General features: G+C 36.5%; 1 protein-coding gene across 2 annotated transcripts in view; it reads right to left on the reverse strand.

Moving 5' to 3' along the window:
* The window catches only part of SPEN (spen family transcriptional repressor), a 92,883-nt gene that overhangs the window by 31,521 nt on the left and 38,424 nt on the right, over positions 1–22,938 (reverse strand). For both annotated transcript variants that reach the window (XM_004377218.2, XM_023732156.1), the window contains exon 3: positions 20,387–20,863. In XM_004377218.2, coding sequence (XP_004377275.1) covers positions 20,387–20,863 — 477 coding nt within the window. The remainder of the gene's footprint in view (positions 1–20,386; positions 20,864–22,938) is intronic.

A 22,938-nucleotide genomic window follows, 5' to 3' on the forward strand; every position in this document is an offset into this window, starting at 1 on the left:
GAGAAACTATTTTGTTCTGTAAGCCTTCATCTTAAGTGAGAATAACAGCACAATTCGAAGAGCGTAGTCAATGTCACTGAACTGTGCATGCAGACATTTTTGAAATGGTGTATCTTTGGCTATGTGTATTTTCACCAAAAAAAAAAAAAGAGGTTGAGAAGTTAGAGGTTGACATGTTCTGGGGGTTGTTAACCAAGGTTATAAAACAACATGTGTACTTCTGTTTCATGAGAAACTATTTGTTCTGTAAGCCTTCACCCGAAATACAATAAAAAATTAAAAAAAAAAAAGAAAGAGTCCTGGGACTAAAAAGTTAAAAACAAAACCCCACCAGTTTAGTAGAATAATCTGCTGTGGTCCGAATGCCATTTTCAACTCTCCCACTTCTGATGTAACCTGAATAAAGTCACTGGTTTCTCCACGTCTCTGTGTTTTATCAGGAAAAAAGGGAAGGAAATACTCAACTGTGTGGCCTAGTAAGGAAGGTAACTCTGCCTCTCTAAGCTTCAATCTCCTTATTGGGTTATGGAACCCCATGACCTTCAAAGGTTCTTTCTAGCTCTAGGGTTCTATGACTCTGCACCTACTGCCAGCCTTCAATCTCTGATAGCCCCCAAACACCTACAGAATAAAGTCTACACTACAAGGTAGCCGTAGCCCTTTACAACTCTGCCCCTAATTAATTTTCTAGCCGCTCCCTCTGTTCCCTCTCACGGCTCCCCAACTCCACCCACTAATGATCTATCCACTATTAATTTACCAGTTTCTAGCCACCTAGGTACCTTTTTTAAATTAGATATGAGTCCTTGGTTAAATCCCTTCCTCTAATCCGTAATTTTCTCATGTGTAAATGGTAACACCTACTACTTATGAGGGACTGCTGTAGGGATTTAATGAGTTAATGATTATAAAAGTGCTAGCACTCTGTCTCGAATATAGCAAGCATATGAGAGCTCCTGTCCATATCTATTCCTGTTAAAAGAGCCATCCTTTCCCTCCTTGCCTGCCTTCCAAGATTAGCTCCAATGTTTACTCCCTGCTCTGTAGCTGTCCGACATTCTACTCCACCTCACAGAATTCATTGGTTCCTTAGCTATGTGTTCCCAAGACTCTTACTACAGTTTCTAGCTCAAATCCTATCACTTTGCATTATTATAGCTACTCATTTACCAGCCTTCTTTAAAGTGCAATACTAAATTAATTTTTGTAAACATGTAGCACAGTGCCAAGAAATGTAATGGATATGCCTCAAAGAAATTCTTGGTTTGAATTGTGCAAGTGATTCAGATTAATGTCTAGGACAGCATGCCAAACTCAGTAAAATGAAGGTGGTAAATAAGCTCAATATCTAAAAGTAAAAAGAAAATTTCTGCTATTACTTGGTTGCAAACCGCAAATTTTTTTCTTGTCTAATACTTCATTAAATATTTAAGAAAAATAATGGCTGTTCTAACTAAGGTACTAGGACTTTAAATGACACCTACTAATAAAGTGACTGAAAAAATCACTAATCATCTATCAAAACAAAAACACTTCATGGATCCTGTTATATAGAACTTTGTGGAAGATGATTCTTAGAAATAAACATCTTCTGGGTTGAAGGCTGAAGTATAATTAAAACACACAAAAACATGTTTTAAATGTCTAATAAAGTCCAGAGTCTTTGGATGTGCTATTCTATTTCATTCACGTATCCTATAGTTGTGAATACCTACAATACCTACAACAGTGGTTCTCAACTGGGGCGATTTTGCCCCTCAGGGGACAACTGGCAGTGCCCAGATACATTTTTGGTTGTCACAACCGAGAGAGGGAAGAGGGCTGCTACTGGCATCTGGTCAGTAGAGGCCAGGGATGTTGTTAAACATCCTACAGTGGACAGGTCAGCCCCTGCAATAATTACTAGGCCCCAAACGTGGATAACACTGAGGTTGAGAAACTCTGGCCTACATTATTTCCTTGACGGCTTCCTCTTACTTTAAAAGATCTATTATTTTAAGCTGCAATCCAAACACATCCTGGATTTCCCCCCGTATTAAAAATGTATCACTTCATAAAATCTTTGAATACCTCCAAAATTAAAGAAAAAGACCAGCTTCTGAAAGTTAGGCTATTCAAGGGTAGACTGGGATCTGAAACAACTTGGCAGTACTCAAATTAAGAAAACAGATAATAAAAAAGGAAACCGCAAGCAGCTTTTTTACAATATGTGCTTCACCATGTCAATACCAAGGTCAAAGGACTTTTAGACAAATGTGTTTTATAATTTTTACACAAATAATGGATGAAATATACTGTATTTCCTACCCCTATACTAGTAAGGATATAGGGTCGCTATGAGTAGGAATCAACTTGGGTTGATGGCAGTGGGTTTGGTTTGGTTTTGGATTTTAACCTAGTAAGGAGCCCTGGTGGCATAATGTTTAAGCATTCAGCTGCTAACCAAAATGTCAACAATTCGAATCCACCAGCCTCTCCTTGGAAACCCTATGGGGCAGTTCTACTCTGTCCTGTGTGGTCCGCTATGAGTTAGAATTGGCTCGACAGCAATGTGTTTTTTGGTTTGTATCCTTATAAGGTTTTATATCAGTGAAAACTATTCCAAATTTATATTAAAATGATATATTAGCTCAACAGCTTTTTTTTCCCTCTCAACCTAGGAATTTAAGGCAGTAGTTTAGTTATCACAATTAGATTTTCCCTTAACGAAAGCCCTATGTTCACAAGAAACTAATAAAATTTCTACTTTGCATAAAGAGCTTAGCTGGGTATTTGGCTTTGTAATTTAAGATATCACCGTTAAAAAATACAAAATAAGTGGTTCTTCTCTTTGATCCTTAGAAAAAGATGAGATTCCAAACCAGTCAATGTAACAGACGACCTGCTGTTTTTTGTCAATAACACTCTGCTGAATCAAGGGATCTCACAGTCTGCCTTTACCCTGGCAAATTCTTTAAATAACGATAACTACTATCCCTTCCTCAGAAATTATTTCAGAGAAATGAGTCAGCTTTAACTGATGATTGTGCAGCTATTACAAAAGAAATGGGGAAAGCACTGCAGGACTCAACTATATAAACCTTTTACGGCCAAAGTTAAACTAAAGTTGTATAAAGTCTTTAAATTCAGGATACTTATCACTGAGAAAAACTGCTGATGTATCAAAGTGTAAAAATGCATTTTTTTAAATTATGAAACCAATATTTTAACTTCAGTTTTGTTTAGGTCCACTAGATTTCTTTTACCACTGGAAACTAGAAAGATTTCTAATGGGAGAGAGATGATAAGAAAATGAGAATGATTAACTGAATTAGCAGTGAAATTGACAAAAGAGTAAAGCTCTCTCTTATTAGACAAAGCTGGAGGCAGAAACAAAGAGAACCATAATCCACCACCGCCAACTTTTCTTACTGCTATCAACTTTTATTGCTGACATTAAAAACTTGGTAATTTATTCCCTAAGGATTTCTGAGTATAGCAGAAATTTGAGACTCAGAAAAGACCTGCTGGATAATCAAAGCTTACCAAAAAATAGTGAACCTTTATTAAGTTTTGGCAATAAAAACGTATTATGGTAATTTCAAAATCCCTTGTTCTAATAAAACAGTAAAAATGGAAAGAAGTCATGCTCTTATTATACTGTTACTAAGAATTATGAGGCTTATTTTCTGGTGGGCTTTACTGGACCCTAAAATTTCCTAGTTAAAATTTAAGAGTAAGATGATGACCTAGCACAGACCCAGTCACGAACAACTTCATACCATTTTTTGTTCGGATTTTTTTTTTTCTTAGTCAGATGTGTGCTCAGATTCTGCTATAGACCTATACAAAAACACATTCATAATGGGTAAAGTGGAAAAAAAAATTTTTTTCCTAGGTATTCTCACTATGTCTAAAACAATCTTGGCCTTAGAGTACTTTTAGCTTAAATTCCAAAGAGCCCGGGCATGCAGAGTCATTACATTCTTGGCAATCCCTTAAGATTCAGAAAACCTGCTTCTCAAGTAATTTAAAGTCAAAAGCATCAAACATGCATAGTCTGTGAAAGTAATAAGCAGATATGCATGTATACCTAAGGAACAAGAAAAAGAAATTCTTTTACATGTCAGCAAAGCCTTTAGAACATCCAAGCTATGCCTTACTCAAGGGACAAACTGACAAGAAAATATAAACTGTCAATTATGGAATAGCAGGATTTTCCCAATTCCTTAAAAACACGGTACATACAGTCAGGTATATTTCTTGTATGAACAACTAAAATGTTTCAAAAAGCATAAACCAAGAAAACATACAGATCAAGTGAAACTGAATTAACAACTTAGTGTTTTTTATTCCTAATGGTTTTAGAGAACTGCTGTAGTCTTTACCAAACCCGTAAGTAAATTTAAACTCTGAAGTTTTACCTTTTTCCAATTTAACTTTGGTGTTAGTTATATCTCCTTTCCATCCAAAATGAAAAAGAAGTGTACTACTTCCCACTTCTGAACTCTCTATTAGAGCAGTTCCAAGCCCAAGAAATTAGAAGGGCATCTAACACTCCCCACCAGAAAGCCTAAGCCATCTATTGTTTGGCACACTTGCTAAAAGGTTCCCTTCTTATATTCAGAGTTCATTTCACTCATCTAAATGAACTAGGAATCAGCGTTTCCTTATTTGTAAATAACTACAATCCACTTAGTGAGACATCCCAGCCTAAAACTTTTCTACTTAAATATAACAACTTCTCCACAGTTTCAGTGGAAACAGACTACAGTCCAAAACGGTTCCAACCACCATGACACAGCACATTCAGGCGGGGCTCATCTGCTCCTCCCCACACCACTGAAAATAACAATCAAAGGCTCAAAGGACTCCCTAGTATGGGTCATGTAAGTCGTGTCTAAGAGCAGTATGGGTGGTTACTAAATGAGTCTTAACTCCAAAACCAAAATGCCACTTTATGTTAATAAACAGATTTTAAACCTAATATTAAACCCAGTGTCAAAAATATTAGCCATCACTTAAAAATTGCTTTAGAATTAAGGTTCTTTTTTAAATTAAAAAACAAAAAAACAAAATCATTCTGGTTAAGATGATTACATTTTCTCATTGGGGGATTAAACTAATTTATTTGAGGGGTTAGAAATTTTCAATAGTTAAGACATTCCCTTGGACACCCTGAAAACCAGTATGTGTTTTAGTCTGACCAATACCAAATTTGTTCAAGACAGAATCTGGAAGTAGATCAGTTTATATTTTAAGCCAAAGATTCCAAGAGTCTTTTCCCTTACTCCTTAACTTCAGAGAGAATAAGGGGTTTCGGAATTTTTAAGTGAAAGAAAAAAAGGGGGGAAAAAAACCAACAGATTCTGCTCTTCTTTAAACAAAATGAAAAGCATTAAATGGACTCACAAATTACCATGTGACATTAGAGTCTGACAGAGCTTGCTTCCAGGACAGTGCTGTCCAACAGAAATGTAATACAAGCCAAAAACATAGTTGTAAATTTTCAAGTAGTCACATTTAAAAAAAAAAAGGTGAAATTAATTTTAATATTTTATTTAACCCAAGGGACTCAAAATATTATCATTTCAACATGTAATCAATACGAAAATTGTTTAAAAACTATTATGTCTTCAAAGGAAACCCTGGTGGGGTAGTGGTTAAGAGCTACGGCTGCTAACCGAAAGGTCAGCAGTTTGAATTCACCAGGTACTCTTTGGAAACCCTACGGGGCAGTTTACTCTGTCCTATAGGGTCACTATGAGTGGGAATTGACTCGATGGCAACAGGTTTATGTCTTTAAAATGTGATGTGTATTTTTAAAACAGTTCTACTGATATAATTTTATATCATAAAATTCACTCATTTAAAAGTTACAAGTAATGTTTTTAGTATATTTATGAAGTTGTATAATCACTACCATAATCGAATTTTAAAACATTTCCTCACCCCAGAAAGAAACTTCACGTTATTAGCAGCTACCCCTTAATTCCCTTCCACCCCAGCCCTAGGCAACCATTAATCTTTCTATCTCTACTACCTATTCCAGACATTTCATATAAATGCAGTCATACAACAGGTTGTCTTTTGAAACTGTCTTCTTAGCATCTTTTTGAGGTTCATCCATGTTGTAGCATGGATCAATACTGGTGCACATTTCAAGTGCTCAATAGTCACATGTGGCTAATGGCTACACTATTAGACAGTGCAGATTTAGAACAAACAGTCTCCTCAATAAGCAAGTATAATTCAAAAACTCACTGCCGTCAGGCCAATTCTGACTCATAGCAACCCTACAGGACAGAGAAGAATTGCCCCCATAGGGTTTTCAAGGCTCTAAAACTTTATGAAAACAGATTGCGACATCTTTCTCCGAATGAGCAGCTGGTGGGTTCCAATCACTCACCTTGTGGTTAGCAGTCGAGCACTTTAACCACTATGCCACAAAAGACACCCCAAAACACCAAACCCTTTGCCACTGAGGCGATTCCGACTTATAGCAACCCTATAGGACACAGCAGAACTGCCCCATAGGGTTTCCAAGGAGAGGCTTGTGGATTCGGACTGCCAACCTTTTGGTTTAGCAGCCGAGCTCCTTAACCACTGCACCACCAGGGCTCCCTTAAACAAGTACATCATCCTTTAAATAAAAGAATATATTAAGACCATTACAATGCTTTCAATGCTGAAACAATATTTTCCTTAAGCACAGCCTAGAATATGTATGTATGAGAAGCTTAATAAAGAAATGCCATTTGAGAGGCAACACTTTAGAGGTTTAGCACATCTAAGAATAATTGTTATAGTATAAAAGCTAGTAAGGTCCCTAGGTGGCGCAAACGGCTTGCTCTCTACTGCTACCCTAACAGTTCGTGGTTCAAACCCACACATGGTACTGCAGAAGAAAGGCCTGGGGCTCTGCTTCCATTAAAATTACACAGCCAAAAAAGCCCTATGGAGCAGTCTACTCTGTTCACACACAGGGTCGCCGTAAGTCAGAATGGATTCAAGGGCAACCAGCAACAATATAAAAACTAGTAAAAAAAAGCTAATGTCATGGTGTCATCTTGATAAAGTCACATATATTTCACGACAGCTCTGACAAGTGAGCAAAATGATTCCTAGAAGTATGAATTTCCATTTTAACAACAGAGAGGAATTAACAGAACCAAAAAGGTAGAATTTAGTTTCAGGGTGTTTATCACTTCAAACTTTTTAAACTATCTTTGTTGATGATTAAATAAACAAGCTATCCCTTATTTGGTAGAAGGTGAATTATGCCAACAACTCATAAAAGTTTAATTTTTTTTAATTTAACGGCATTAAGAAAAAGTCAAATGGTTATTAACTAAGGCAAATTCTAAAAATGTTAAGCCCTACTTTATTGAACTATATATAATGTTCTCCCACCTAATTCTAAGAATGTTTTACTACCCTCATCTTAGCATGTATTTCTATCTCTTCTTCTACACCCAAGAAATGGTGTAGAGTACCATTTTTAGAGTACACTACCTAGAGTCCGAAAATATTAGGAGAAAACTAACTCTAATTTGCAAAGTAAATTTTTAAACATATTTACTATTTTGTCTACCTGGAAAGAGGAAATTCTTTTATTGTACAATATGGATTAGGAAGATGTCCTACGGGGTGAATTTATTCAATTTCTAACAGCAGTAAACACCAGTAGCACATAACTTAATGAATGACTAACAATAATTTAAGTAAATAAATTACTAGAAGTTAGGGTACTTTTTTCACTTTTCACAGAGGAAGTGACTACAAAACTACTTTCCGTAAATACAGGCAATCACACAGTTCTCTACTCCAGCATAGACCTTTTAAAAAATTTTTTTTTTTTTTTTTTTTTTTTTTTTTTGAGGAAAGGGTACCTGTAAGAAAATCTTGGCTAATTCTGAACTTCAGGAAACACTACGATTAATTTATTTTAAAATGAAAATACTGCATTTTCCTTTATTTCTTGGCATGGATTTGCCTTGCTCAGAGCAAGATGATATTATACCATGGCTTCTGAGAATGACCAGAGTGCCTCCAAGTAAAAACAACCCAAAAAGGGTAAAAGAGAAGAACAAGACCACCAAAACTGCATGGAGTAAACTGTGACCATACGTAAAGATGACTAACAGAGGTTATCTCATTCCAAAAGTTTAAAACGTAAGAGGTTATGAAAATTTACATTTTCTTATCTTACTGGCATCCAGTAAGACAAAAATAAATGTAGTTCTTTATTTGTGGTTTTACTCTAATATTCTTAAACTTCTGGGTATTCTCTGAGCAGAAATTAAGTCATGTTTAATCAATGAACTCCCTTATTTCTTAGAAAAAAATTAAAAAGAGGCTTTTTATGCACAAAGTAGCTATGCGCTAAAAATTTGCAATTTAAACATAGTACTACCTTTTTAACATTTACACAGTTTGCTTTCAAGTCAAATACAACTTGGCATGGCATTTTTTAATTTTAAAATTCACTGTTTGGAACTGTAATATGCTGAATTACTTTTTATTATTAAAGCAATATTTTTAATACGAAGAAAAATTTACATCCAGGTGAAATTAAAACCCACAACATACCAAGTCACAACTTTACCCTCAAAACCTATTTCCATTACTTCTACCTAACAATCAAACCAAAATAAACCCCAGCACAACCAGGTGGAAAGAATAAAAGGAGACAGACTGTTCTTTACTTAAAACAAGCCAACTAAAAGCAAAGTTTCTGGGCACTTTGGTAATAAGCTCCTTGTTTCAAATACAGACCATGCTGTGATATAGCCAAACAGTGGCACGGCAAAAGCTGTTTTTCCAAGTGTTAGCTTCTAAAAGGCAGAAGACAAAAAGTTACAGTTAAAAGCAAGGGGTTAATAACAGAAAGATGTACTCAAAATAGAAGAGTTCACATCAGCTTCGGTGTTTACTCTTGTGACAGCTAAAGTACCTCCTTCTTTGGAACAAATTAGGGTTAATTAGCAATCAATTCACAGCTCAGCACTGTAAGTACTGCCCTCCTCCTTGTCCCCTCTCCCCCCACCGTCCACTCCTTATCCTCCAGGGCTGAGGACTGGGCAGAAACTCTGGCAGAATAAGGAAGCCTCTGGGAGGTGGCAAGCAGCCAATTCAAACTGGATGGTTCCAGTTTAGGCTGATTCGAGTCACAAACAAGCAGTTCCTAGCTTTCCCCCCACAATATTCAGACATGGTGGCTGCTCCGGCAGTGCACAATGTGGTCTCTGCATTTGGTCTCAGAACTACTTCTACCCTGTTCTCATTTCTAGTAGCAGATCATCTTAAATGAAAGCAGGATTCTCAATACAAAGCAAATGTGGGTCAGCCCTAGCACTTGTTTCCAAAACTGACTGCCTGTTCCATACAGAACCCTAACACTGACACAACACCTACACCTCTCTCAAAAGCCTTACTCTCAAATGCTGTACTTGACAAAAAAGGAAAACCAGAAAGGAAACTTATCTATTTATAGATTTCCATAATGGGAGCCCACCAGAGCAATTAGAAGCAAAACATTTTTCCATTTTCCATGTTTAGTACAAATAGGCTTGGCTGGATAATACCACTCCAAAAGACAAAAGGTTGTTTGTAGCGTATCTGCACAATACCAAACAAAGCAAACTACACAGCAGCCTAGAAAGGAATGCATTTCAAAAATATGGGCTCTTCAGTGACCTCTGCAGTTTGCCTGTCACTGATGGGAACGGAAACACACACACACACACACACACACACACACACACACAGACACACACACACACACCCCACCCCCACCCCCACCCTTCGGTATAAATGCTCCTCGGCATTTATTTCATGCTGCTAAACCACCCCAAAATTACATTAATGGGAATGAGCAAATGTTAATTCTTTCGGAAAGTAACAGGTATTTAAGACAACCACTCAAAAGGAGGCAAGACCTAATGTGCATTGTAAGTCTAGTAGTCTTCTCTAGGATTGCAGACACACTAATATGCCTGCTGTTCTTTTTTCTCTATAAACCCTTCCCCTCTAAGTACTAGGTAACTTTTTTTAAGAGCTCAGATACCAGTATTTCAAGGAGAGAGAATATTTAACCATACTCAGTCAATAAAACCATTAATTAGTTTTTATTGGATTCCATCACAAATAACAGTTGCAAATTTCAAGATAGAAACTTCCTTTAAAAGCTGTAAAGGTTCAGAGAAATGAATATATTTTATTCACAGCACTGATTTTCAGCAAGACCATTTTCCCTTTTTGCAAATCTCAGATAATTTCAACAATCTGAAAAAGTAAAAACAAGGCTGAAGAATGGCTTGTGAAATCCAGAAATAAATCAGCTATCTGAAATGCAATATATGGTATCTTACTTGGTTTAAAGTAGAAGTGCCAATATTTCATTTTAAATAAAAATAAGGGACAAAAAGATAAGAAACATCCTTTCTACAACATCTATTTTCCTTGACTTCAGCTTTTTTAAAGGCTTTGTTTAACCTTTACTGTTCCTCCTTTAAAGTCTTCTGAATGCTCTCAAAACATACACTTCAGTTGTTGTTATTCCAAAAATCAACATACACCTAATCACTGATTTTCACATTTTAGTTCAGTATAATTTACAATGGCCTCTAAGGCCAGGTATCATCTTCTCTTTACACAATCAAAGATCAGAAAAATCCCATTTCAATTTAAGTGATTCATCTATAACAGGCAGGCATAATCAGAATAGTAAACAGGAGAAAGTCTGGTATTATGCAGTAAAATCAAACTCATTAATTTCTACTTTCAGTTCAATCCTATGCAGCTACCAAGAGAAAAGCCACACACACACAAAAAAATCATGGTTTCTAATCACCAATTTCCCAGGTAAGGTATAATTTCAGCTACATCATTTTTTCTGAAATTAAAATGCACTATTTTTAGTGGCAGTGACTTTCTTCTTTTAAAAATAAATAAATAAATAAGAAGCTCTTTTGATCCCACAAAGTGTATCTGAGAATAAGGAATCACAGTGTAACAAAAAATTTTGTTACCTCCAACTGAATCCAGAAATTCTTTGCCTATTCGTTATTATAGCAAAGACCATTTTGGATAATAAAAATTCAGACAAATTTTTTTTTATTAAAAATTGCAACGTATCACAAATTTGAACTAGTGCTACAAAAATCACTAATTATTCCTTTAATAGATTAAGAAACTGACTTTTACGTCCTTTACGGATTAAAGTTGCTGCCATATCTGGCAGTTTCCAGCACACGATATACGTATCATAGCAAACTGTATAGCCAGGTAATAATGAGCATTCCTTCTCCCACCCAACACCTGATTAAGCATCCCTATAAAAAGAAATGGAAGGTACTCTGTCACTGTCACTTTGATATGTGTAATGCCACCATTCAGAATGGTTCCCTTCACCTTTTCAGCCTCATCTGTATTCCTTCACAAGGCTGCAAGATGACAGCAATTTTGGAAAAAAAAAAAAAAAAAAAGTCTATATGAACTTAGAAGAAAATCATCTCTCATAACTAAAATAAAATAAACTGCAAAATTTTCCTCATGAAAAGAAAAAAAGATATTTGAATAAACTCCCCCTCCAGGAAAATGTGTTCTATAACTTCTAGATTGTTCACAAAATGATACACAGATTGGTCTTTATAGGAAAAAAAAAATGTTTCTTGTTAAACTAGGGACTTCTATGCTAATACTTGTTTAGTTAAAAGGGTCACATTCCTTTTTATAACCACCTGACCCAAGCCATGGTATTTTCAATCGCTTCATACGCATGCGAAAACTGGACAATGAATAAGGAAGACCAAAGAAAAATTGATCCATTTGAACTGGGGTGCTGGCAAAGTATACTGAATATACCATGGCCTGCCAGAAGAAAGAACAAGTCTGTCTTGGAAGAAGTACAGCCAGAATGCTCCTTCAAAGCAAGGATGGTGCATCTCACATACTTTGGACATGTTATCAGAAGGGACCAGTCCCTGGAGAATGGCATCATGGTTGGTGAAGCAGAGGGTCAGCGAAAGAGAAAGAGACCCTCGATGAGATGGCAGACACAGTGGCTGCAACGATGGGCTCACGCATAGCAATGATTGTGAGGATGGCGCAGAACCAGGCAGTGTTTCATTCTGTTGTTCACAGGGTCACTATGAGTTGGAACTGACTTGAGGGTACCTAACAACAACGCGTCTGATATAAAAATCCAGAATTCCTTCAATACGCTAGTTACTGTTTCCCCGCGATTCAGATAAAAAAAGAATCTTAAATCGTTTAATACTTGGGGGGAAAAAAGCGAGTAGGGTTGTAGACAACTTTTGATATAATCTACTCAAAACATGCAGTTTTTAAAAAAATACACAATTCTACAAATATCGCCAGCAATAAGAAATATTTTTTATTTAATAAAAAAGTACATTATTTTAATGGAAAGCTAATATACTGTAGAAAAGAGGGACATGATGCATGCCATATCTCAACACAGCCTAAGACAAAAAAGTTTGATTGCTCCAAGTTTTATATGCTTTTCTCGTTACTTTGAAAGCAAACACTACAAAGGTTATTTCATACATCAGTTTTCCTGCCCAGAAATTGTGCTTGTGTGTGTCTCTACCTCTCTTCCCCTTTCTGTCCCCAAGCTTCTCTCTTATATCTTCCAGCTGATGAAAATTCAAAGAAATTCTAATAGTGTGGCAACTAAAAAAAAAACTAAACCCACCACCGTGAAGTCAATTCCGACTCACAGCAACCCTACAGGACAGAGTAGAACGGCCCCACAGAGTTCCCAAGACTGTAAATCTTTAGGAAGCAGACTATCACATTTTTCTCCTGTGGAGCAGCTGGTGGGTTCGAACCACTGACCTTTCGGTTAGCAGCCGAGCGCTTTAACCACTGCGTGACCAGAGCTCCTACTGTGGTAACTATATAATGAGAATTTGAGGAAATTTAAGCAAATACATTTTTTAAAAATCAACTCATTCCAACTTTTAAAATCTATTTAACAAAGCTTGCTCTAAGATTCTGGTTTCTTCAAACAGGTGTCTAAGCATGATTTAGGCCATGTGGCTTACTGAAAGCCACAGAGACAAAACAGACAAGATGCCACTACAGTTACTTTCATGTTCTTATCTTTGCTTATTACTATATTTGTTTTAAGAATTTGCATCTAAATGTTTATTTTTATTATTAGCAACATAAATAATGTTTATTTTTATGATTTTAAAGTCTGTAGTTACTTGACCTACTCTCCCTTCAGACAAACCAACAGGGTTCAAACAAGCAAAAAGAAAAAGGCTGACTGGAAGCCAAAAAAAAATTTTAAGAGGGCAGAAGATGGGGCTACCTTTGGTAAAGCTGAAAAGAAACACCTAGCCACAGGCATCTAGATTAACTTAATTACATGGTAACTCTTAATTAGGCATATACAGATTATCTGTTTTGGATTAATGTTTAATCTAAATCGATTATATTCTTCAGGCCCCATACAACCTGCCACTGATCCATCTTATTCTATAAATCTGGTGCACAAAAAAGGTAATATTTATTAAATGAATGGTTGGTTGAATGTAAATTCAAAAGTTAACTTTAGCCTAAATAGAGACTTAGGGAAGTAACCTGTTGCGGGGGAGAGAAGAGTAGAACAAGAAAAAGTTTTGGATTATCCAAATCTTAACTTCCACTGCCTTTTTGTCTATTCTTCCCCCATTCATTCAGTAAACCTCTATAACGTATAGAATCAAGGACCAACTGCAGTTACAAAGGTGCCCCAAACCAAAACCCACTGCTGTCGTGTTGATTCCGATTCATAGTGACTCTACAGGACAGAGTAGAGCTGCCCCATAGGGTTTCCAAGGCTGTAAATCTGTATGGAAGCAGACTGCACATCTTTCTCCCTCAGAGCAGCTGGTGGGTTCAAACTGCCGACCTATCAGTTAGCAGACAACTGCTCAACCACTGTGCCAACAGGGCTCTTATAAAGGTGCAAGGGATCCCCTTTTGGTAGTCTGGTGAAGCCTACAAACCACTTTTCAGAATAATGCTTTTAAACACATCAAGTAAAATAAATAGAAATAAAAATGAAACAATTATATTGAAATAGTTATTAAAATATTTTTCAATTCTTGTGATATACTAATATATGTCTTTATTAATATTAAAGAACAAGACTTTGCATTGGATCTAGTAACTATCACAAGTTTAAAGTAATGATAAACATAAACCCAATTTTGATATATGTACAACTCTAATAACATTAAAATATTGCAGACTTAGTCACACACACTGTTAACAGTACTGCAGTTTGTTGCCTACTTTTGCAGTGGAAGGTAATGCTTAATTTCAGTTACAGGTTAGTGAAAAGATGTAATTTTTCATCCTAACCAAGTTCAGGGACCCCTGAGCCAACACAATCATCTTTGGCTGTGATCAAAGTGAACACCTGGGAAACAAAGCTCAGTCAAAACTATCTGAAGGTACCAGGAAAGCTTATGAAGTAACTTAACTTCAACAAATACTTCAATTTTCCTTAGCCTGTACAGGAAAAAAAAAAAAAAAATCCAATGATAGAGAATTAGGGAAATTAAGTATGCTCAACTTCAAACAAGGGCTTTTAAAACAAATACGTTTGTGGAATTTACATATTTAAAATGTTCTGTTGAAAGGATAAGTGATTCATTAAATGGTCACGACAGAGAAAGAGATACACAGAGCACAGGATGGTACACTGGAAAGTTTATGCCACGAAGCCCTAATTCTCACCAGTTAAATACTGTGAAGAGTTTTGCGGAAACAGTAAGTGTGTCATTTATAAGGCCTTCACAACGAGACTACCATTAATCCAATGTTTACTCATTTGAAATGCACTGCTAGGAATCTGTTCACCAAAACTGTAACAATTATGGGGGATGGAAGATGATTAATTTCCCAGTCAGTAATCCAGCCAGAAGTGAAACTTGTTTCTATGAGTAAATCCAAGCTATATTTTGCCCACTATAAAAGTGTTAATCTTTAAAGGACTTTTAGGAATGTAACAGTTTCACAATTGTAAAGTTTTAAAGATTACCCAAAAAATAACAGTTATTTCTTCCAAAAGGAAACCGAACATTTACCTGAATTTACATATCGAAATATTATACTTTGAAGGCAATGTAATTATAAAGGAAAAGAAGACACTGATAAAAGGGAGTTTGAATCCAGGGATAATGGATATGCTCTGAATATCAGAGGATTTTATTTCTGTGAACTTGCTTCAATCACAATTTAAGGACCAAATCTTGTAGCTATCTACATCAATTTTGTTTTATCCTTTGTATTAACTAAGAATTGTACCTAAAGATTTCAAATATTTTTTGAACACATACTCTGAGAAAGGCAATATACTAGGCTCTGTAGTGTGCATAAAAAAGACCTGATCCTGTACTTATAGGATATATCCTCAAAAGGCCCATCATTCAGGCACATTGCCAAAAAATTCATTCTATTTTTCATAAATCAGCATAATCTAATTCTTAATGAAACATCTCTCCCACCTGTTTCAAGTTAGGCACTCTCACAGTCCCAGTTTTCCTTGTCCAAATTACTAAAATAGCCCTCCTAACTGGAATCCCGGGCACCAGTCTTTCCTATTCTAATCCACCAGTTGCTTTTGTAAAGCAAGGATCTCAACAGGCTATGTCCCTTCTGGAAACACTTCACTGACTCATCTTTGCATACAGAATAAAGCCCAAAATCACTAGCATGTTTAAATCATTCTAAATTATTTGCTGTTCCCAGAACACTCTTCCACTCATTTGTATCTCTTCAGGTTGTTGCTTCTGCCTACCATGTTCCCTATATTACGCCTAAAACTCATCTCTATATCCTTCATGGCCCAACCAAATACTACTTCCCACATCTCCTCAGCAGTCAAAATAATTCTTTCTTGGTTTAAACACAGAAGAAAACATTCTTTGATGGTTACGAGGGTGGGGAGGGTGGGTGAGGGTTATTTACTAACTAGATAGTAGATAAGAACTATCTTAGGTGAAGGGAAAGACAGCAGGCACTACAGGGGAAGTCAGCATAACTGGACTAAACCAAAGCTAAGACGTTTCCTGAATACAATCAAACACTTTGAGGGACAGAGTAGCAGGGGCAGGGGTCTGGAGACCATGCTTTCAGGGGACATGCAGGTCAACTAGCATAACAAAGCTTATTAAGAAAATGTTCTGCATCCTACTTCGGTGAATGGCGTCTGGAGTCTTAGAAGTTTGCAAGCAGCCATCTAAGATGCATCAACTGGTCCCAACCACCTGGAGGAAAGGAGAATGAAGAACACCAAAGACACATGCGAAGTAGTAGCCCAAGAGACTGAAAGGGCCACATAAACCAGAGACTTCATCAGCCTGAGACCAGAAGAACTAGATGGTGCCTGGCTACCACCAACGACCACCCTGACAGGGAACACAACAGAGAGTCCCGGATGGAGCAGGAGAAAGGTGGGGTACAGAACTCAAATTCTAGTAAGAAGACCATACCTAATGGTCTGACTGAGACTGGAGGAACCTCGGAGAGCATGGCCCCTGGAATCTCTATCAGCCCAGAACTAAAACAACTTCCGAGGCCAACTCTTCAGACACTGGACTGTAGGACACAAAGTGATACTTGTGAGGAGTGTGCCTCTTAGCTCAAGCAGATACAAGAGGCTAAACAGGCAGCTTCTGTCCAGAGGTGAGATGGGAAGGCAGAGAGGGTTAGGAGCTGGTTGAATGGAAATGGGGAACCAGTGGTGGAAAGGAGGAGTGTGCTGTCACAGTATGGGGAAAGCAATTAGAGTCACATAACAATGTATGTACAAATTTTTGTACGGGAAAAAATAAAGAATGCGTTGCAAGGTATAAAACGAAAATATAAGGGATTGTTATCTTGAAAAAAACCAAATAATTCTCTCTCTGTTCTCCCACTGTTTTTTTTGTGTACAGATATAAAAACTGTCACTACATAAAAGTTGTTACTTCAGTGAAACTAGAAGGAATCAATAAGCTAATGGATGAGGTTCAAGTAACCTATCCTAAAAATAATCTGTAAATATAAGACTTAAATCTGTTAGTCTTGAAAATTTGACTAAATATGAAAGTAGACCTATAACCTAAGTAAATGTATTACAACCTTTCCAAAGAAAAAAATAACATTTTAACAGAAAGAAGACATAAGAAAGGAGGAAACACAGAACCAAGAATGTTAGCTCAAGGGAAGAAGTTGCCTCAAACCAGAAGATTTCAGTATCCTTACACCCTTGTCAGATATGTTCCTACAGTACAAATGAGAGGTGGTATTCATAAAAATCAAAAGAACCAAACCCACTGCCACTGAGTCGATTCCGACTCACAGTGACCCTACAGGACACACAGAACTGCCCCAGAGGGTTTCCAAGGCTGTAAATGTTTATGCAAGCAGACTGACACGTCTTTCTCACTTGAAGAGGCTGCTGGGTTCAAACCACCAACCTTTCAGTTAATAGCTGAGCACTTTAACCACTGCACCACAAGGGTTCCTGGTAAATTCACAAGGAGCCCAAAATCTGGGTTGTTAGGTGAAATTCCAAGTTTTTAAACATTGGCAATAATTTAAATTTAAAACACTATGCAAGGCATGGAAGCAGCAGTCAAGAAATCAAACGATGTATTACATTGGGCAAATCTGCTGCAAAAGACCTCTTTAAGGTACTGAAAAGCGAAGATGTCACTTTGAGGACTAAGGTACGCCTGACCCAAGCCATGGGATTTTCAACTGCTTCAGATGCATGCAAAAGCTGGACAACAAATAAAGAAGACTGAAGAAGAACAGATGCCTCTGAATTACAGTTTTGGCAAAGAATATTGAATATACCATGGACTGCCAGAAGAACAAACAAGTCTGTCTTGGAAGAAGTACAGACGGAGTGCTCCTTAGAAGTGAGGATGGTGAGACTTCATGTCAAATACATCGGACATGTTATCAGGAGGGACCAGTCCCTGGAGAAGGACATCATGCTTAGTAAATTGGAGGATCAGTGAAAGAGAAGAAGCCCCTCACTCAATGAGATGGATTGGTGCAGTGGCTAGAACAATGGGCTCAAACACAGCAATGATTGTGAGGATGGTGCAGGACTGGGCAATGCTTCGTTCTGTTGTGCACGGACAGGGTCACTACGTGTCCGACGGCACCTGACAACAACAACAACAATGCAAGGCAAACTACACTTGTCCATTAGTCAGATTTGGCCTTCAAGTCTCCAGGTTGCATCCTTTAGTGTAAATAGATAAATCTAGTTACCATAATTTGATATAGTGGTCATTAAAAGTTCTCTTGAGTGCCAACTATTTAACTGTAATTCAGTCCCTCATGTATATTTTCTAAGCACAACCCGCCCATCTGGCAGTTATCTTTCTGATCATAAATAAACATTCAGAAGCAAACAGCTGCTTTTTTTCAATGAGATGGACAGGGATTCACCAGAACACCTCGGGATTCAAACTTTTGAGCCTACAATGATGCTGAAGGCCAGATCCCAAATCACAGTAACATCCACCAAAGTACGATGCCACTCTGAAGGCTCTGTATCGTTTCTCCTGTAACTTCAATACTTCCACAACAGATGGGCTTTTCAATAAGTTCTTATCTAATCGAATGCAGCCAGCATCCCTTTAATGAAGCAGATTCAGGAAAAATGGCTGTATACTTGGGTATCTTAGACAGTTCTATGCAGGATAAAGTGTGACACAACAAGATTTTATAACCAGTTTATAGAGTTCAAAGGAATCTCATCAACCATTTATCTAGATCAGTACACAACATGAAACCAAGAGCATTTCCTAGGTTTCATCCATGTCACGGAGCTTTTAAAGCTGGAGCCTGAAACTAATTCTCCCTACTTCTTCAATTAAATGCTTGTTTCATTATAATACACTACATCTTCCAGAATGTTTGAACTATATCAAGATAAATATACACAATGTTTCTAGTTATTATTTTAATTTAGAAAATTTAGGAGGCCTAAAATGAGCTGAATCATTCAGTTATATGACCATTTGCTTTTCATAAATTGATTCTAAGCAGGCAATACTAAAAGAAAACTAGTCTGGGCATCTTAATCAGGTCAAAATGTTTGTATCCTAAAAATTTTAAATACATACCATCTAAATGTAAAACTACGGTATCTGGGATTAACAGGTCGAATAACAATAACTGGAAATGGGAAAGAATTAAAGTAAACAATTTCTTTGCCCAAAGACTATCAACATGTGAAGTAATAATAATAGTAGCTAAGAATTATCAAGGGCAATATTTATTTACCACGTACTAAGTATCAAGAAAAGGAGCCCTGGTGGTGCAGAGGTTAAGTGCTTGGCTGCTAACAGAAAGGATGGCGGTTCGAACCTACCAGCCGCTCTGAGGGAGAAAGATGTGGCAGTTTGCTTCCATAAAGATTACAGCTTGGAAACCCCACGGGGCAGTTCTACTCTGTCCTATAGGGTCACTATGAATTGGAATCGACTTCACAGTAATGATTTTGTTATAAGATAAAGCTAATCACTTTCATGCATTTTTCATTTTAATCTTCGTAATAACTTTATGAAATAAGGTTCTTATTATACAAGATGAGAAAGCTGAAGCCTAGAGAGTTTAAGTAATTTGTCCAAGATTATAATAATAGTAAGTTATACCTTCTACTCAGATCTGTGATTTCAAAACCCATATATCTAACCTCTAAACTAAGTTTCCTGTTAAGGTTACCTTCAATTTATTATTTTCATCATTGGAATAAAACTCCTCCATAAGAATTCTCAACTAATGGAATAAGTTTACTTAGCCTTAGTGAACAGTAAAGTTACAACTTGCTTTTAAAGAAAGCTTTTCTACTTGAATTTGAAAATTGGCTACACCTTGATGTTAAAATTAGTTCAAGTATGTTCATAAGTTGATTTAGTTATTTATAGATTTATTTATAATAAATGAACCAACAATATACTTCACCAATACATTCTTTTAACTTTAACAAATCTTTAACAAAAATAAAAAATAAGTTGGTGTTCTACAGTTAAGAAATTAAAAACTAATTGTCAGTGTCACTGGAAATTATTTCATACAACTAAAGTTACCATTTCTCTTTCCTTTTAGCAATTTAATTTTAATATTGAGCATCTGGAGAATGAAAACGCATTTGCAAATCATCACTTAGCTTCAGGCACTTGATGGAATGGTTAATTCAATGACTATATGCTAATAATCAAAGTTTCTTTACTCATTACATATATGATCCAACCTTACTTTCTTTTAAAAAAAATACTACTATGCTACAAAGCCATTACCTTCACCAACCACTGATCTTTGACAACTGTGTTTAATTGAACAGCTTGTCTGTTATAATAAAAGGCTGTTAACCTACCTGTCACTGCTGGTACTACTGCTGCTGCTGATTGAATCACTACTGGAGGATCTACTCCTAGAGCCGCTGCCGCTAGGGGACCTTGTGGGTCTAGATGCTTGGCTAGTCAGTCTCTGAGGAGACTGATTTCTAGATTGGGATGAATGTGGTGACCGACTCCTGCTGTGCTGGTAATTCCGGTCTGGCCTTCTGCCTCGTACCTCCCGGGTAATATCATCCCTGTAGATATCCCTGTGTACCACACTGGGCAGTGTAAACTGCTCCCGAGCCCTAGGTTCATATCGGGGGTCATGAACATCAAAGCGGTTTGGACTTCGACTCCGAGAAGTGTAATAGAGCCCATGTTGTAAAGTCCGCTCTCGAGGATCTCTATAGTAATCCTGATCGTAATGTCTTGTCCGATCAAATCCTCCCGTCCCCCGTTCATGGTGTCCATAGGCACTATGTTCATAAGCACGCTCCCTGTTATCTGAAGCCCTGCATTTAGGAGGGGGGAAAAATATTTAATCAATCAGAAAGGGCAAGCAAAACTAAAAGCAAATCATGCAAGCATTCACTTCAGCATTGTCTTTGTCTTTGCCACTGGTCATTTTCTAAACAGCATTAACCTACTTAGTAAGCAAACACTAACAAGCTTAACATTTTATTTGTCTTCAAAAATTATTTTCACAGCTGAGCAACCATTGTTTTAATTGTATACTGGGCTTTCATGACTAGTGTTCTGCAGGTCAGTTGCTTTTTGGCATTTTCTGAATTGTATACTGAAATACACATATACCATCTTTTCATTTTAGGTTTAATCAAGTAAGAAGAGACTGTTATTTTAATATGAAAGTTATCTACACTTTCATCACATTAAAATATATAACATACTTTTATTTACTTTGCAAATTTATTTTAGGCAAAATTTCCATGATACGTTAACACAGACATGAAAGCCCTACTGTAATGCATGTCCCAGAAGTAGAAAGGCATTTTCAAAGAAGTCCAGAAAAAAAATTTTAAGTGCAACTTTTTCTCATTAATTTTTGACTTCTTGGGTAATTGTAAAAAATACCAGACTATGTAAATTGCTGTGCCCAAACTGCATTTAATAATAAAAATAAAATCTCAAAAAAACCACTTAAGATATCAAAATATTGGGTCATCACATGCTATTCTATGTAAATTTAACAAATTCAAGAATAAAGCTTATTTTATCTCCTTGTAATACTAAATTCCACTTAATTTTAAAATAAAATGTCCTTTCCAGTATTCAATTTGTTTCTGCATATATTTAATAGTTACAGGAAATATGTTCTCTCAGCTTTTAGATATACTCAAGTTGCCTGTGATGAAATTAGGCAATGTTAGAAACTGGAAGATACTCTAAGGCTGCTGTTAGCAATGACTTAATTTAAAAAATATTTAAGTAAGATGTGAATATCTGTCAACCTAAGAGTACAAAAATTGCTGCACGTACAATTACACACACACAATTATGTGCTAATATTAAAATCTAATTCTAATTCTATAAATTAGAATCTCTCCAGTCAAGAATATTTGGCAAAAATCCTAGAACTAATAATATATCCTGTTGTATACAGGGTCACCATGAGTCAGAATCGACTCCATGGCACCTAACAACAATATACACCTAAATTCCAAATCTCTCTACTAATCTTCATTTTTACCCACCATTTCACTTAGCAGCAACCATACCTTCGTAGGTTGTTTTAGCCTTTTGCTGCTACTATGAAAAGCAACTGGCATAGCAAAATATTCAAATATCTTTCCTACTTACATTGCATTAAATGACTTTCTCCTTTTTTACTAGCTACAGTTCTGGAATTGGGATAGAGATTTCAATGTCTAACAAACAAGAGGGTTTCCTTTAAGACAAAATTTCATAAATAATTAATTTAGTACCTTATCAAATGTTAATCAGTGAAAGCTTTTTTTTTTTTTTTTTAAATTATGTAACAGGAGCAATTGGCCAATAGTTCCAGAATTACTGCTATAGCTGGTATTTTATAACTATGTAAAGTTCTTATCCATTAGGAAGATACAGAAGGCAGGCACAAGAGCTAGCAGAGCTGAAATCTAATGGCTATTCTTTGAATCATCTATTAGCACTAAATACTTCTAGAGTTAGTGGGAAAAAGAGAGAGAGTTTGACTTGGGTTAGGAGAGGGGCTAATATACACAGGTCAGGACATACCAACCTTTTCCAAGTGTGGAAACACGACCTATAATCCCAATTAAATCTAGGGAGAGAATTGTGACCATAACTTCCCCAATTTTGGCCCCTCTTATGGGGGTAATCCACCTTCTTAATGGGCAAGGGTGTCAAATGATATTTAGATGAACCACCAGAAAAAAAAATCTTAGTGACCAGACAAAATAATTCCACTGGAAGCAAGTAGTCCCAAACAAACTGCAACTCTCAAACCCCGACTTCTTTCTTGAGATAGCAGACAATTATAAATTGATCCACATTTATAAAAATTTCCAGTCCTAAGTATGAATCAGGCAGCTGGCAGAAATATCCTCTACAATTCCAACAACGAGAA

The sequence above is a fragment of the Trichechus manatus genome, unplaced genomic scaffold (genome assembly GCF_000243295.1).
Source record: "Trichechus manatus latirostris isolate Lorelei unplaced genomic scaffold, TriManLat1.0 scaffold00048, whole genome shotgun sequence".
NCBI lineage: Eukaryota > Metazoa > Chordata > Mammalia > Sirenia > Trichechidae > Trichechus > Trichechus manatus.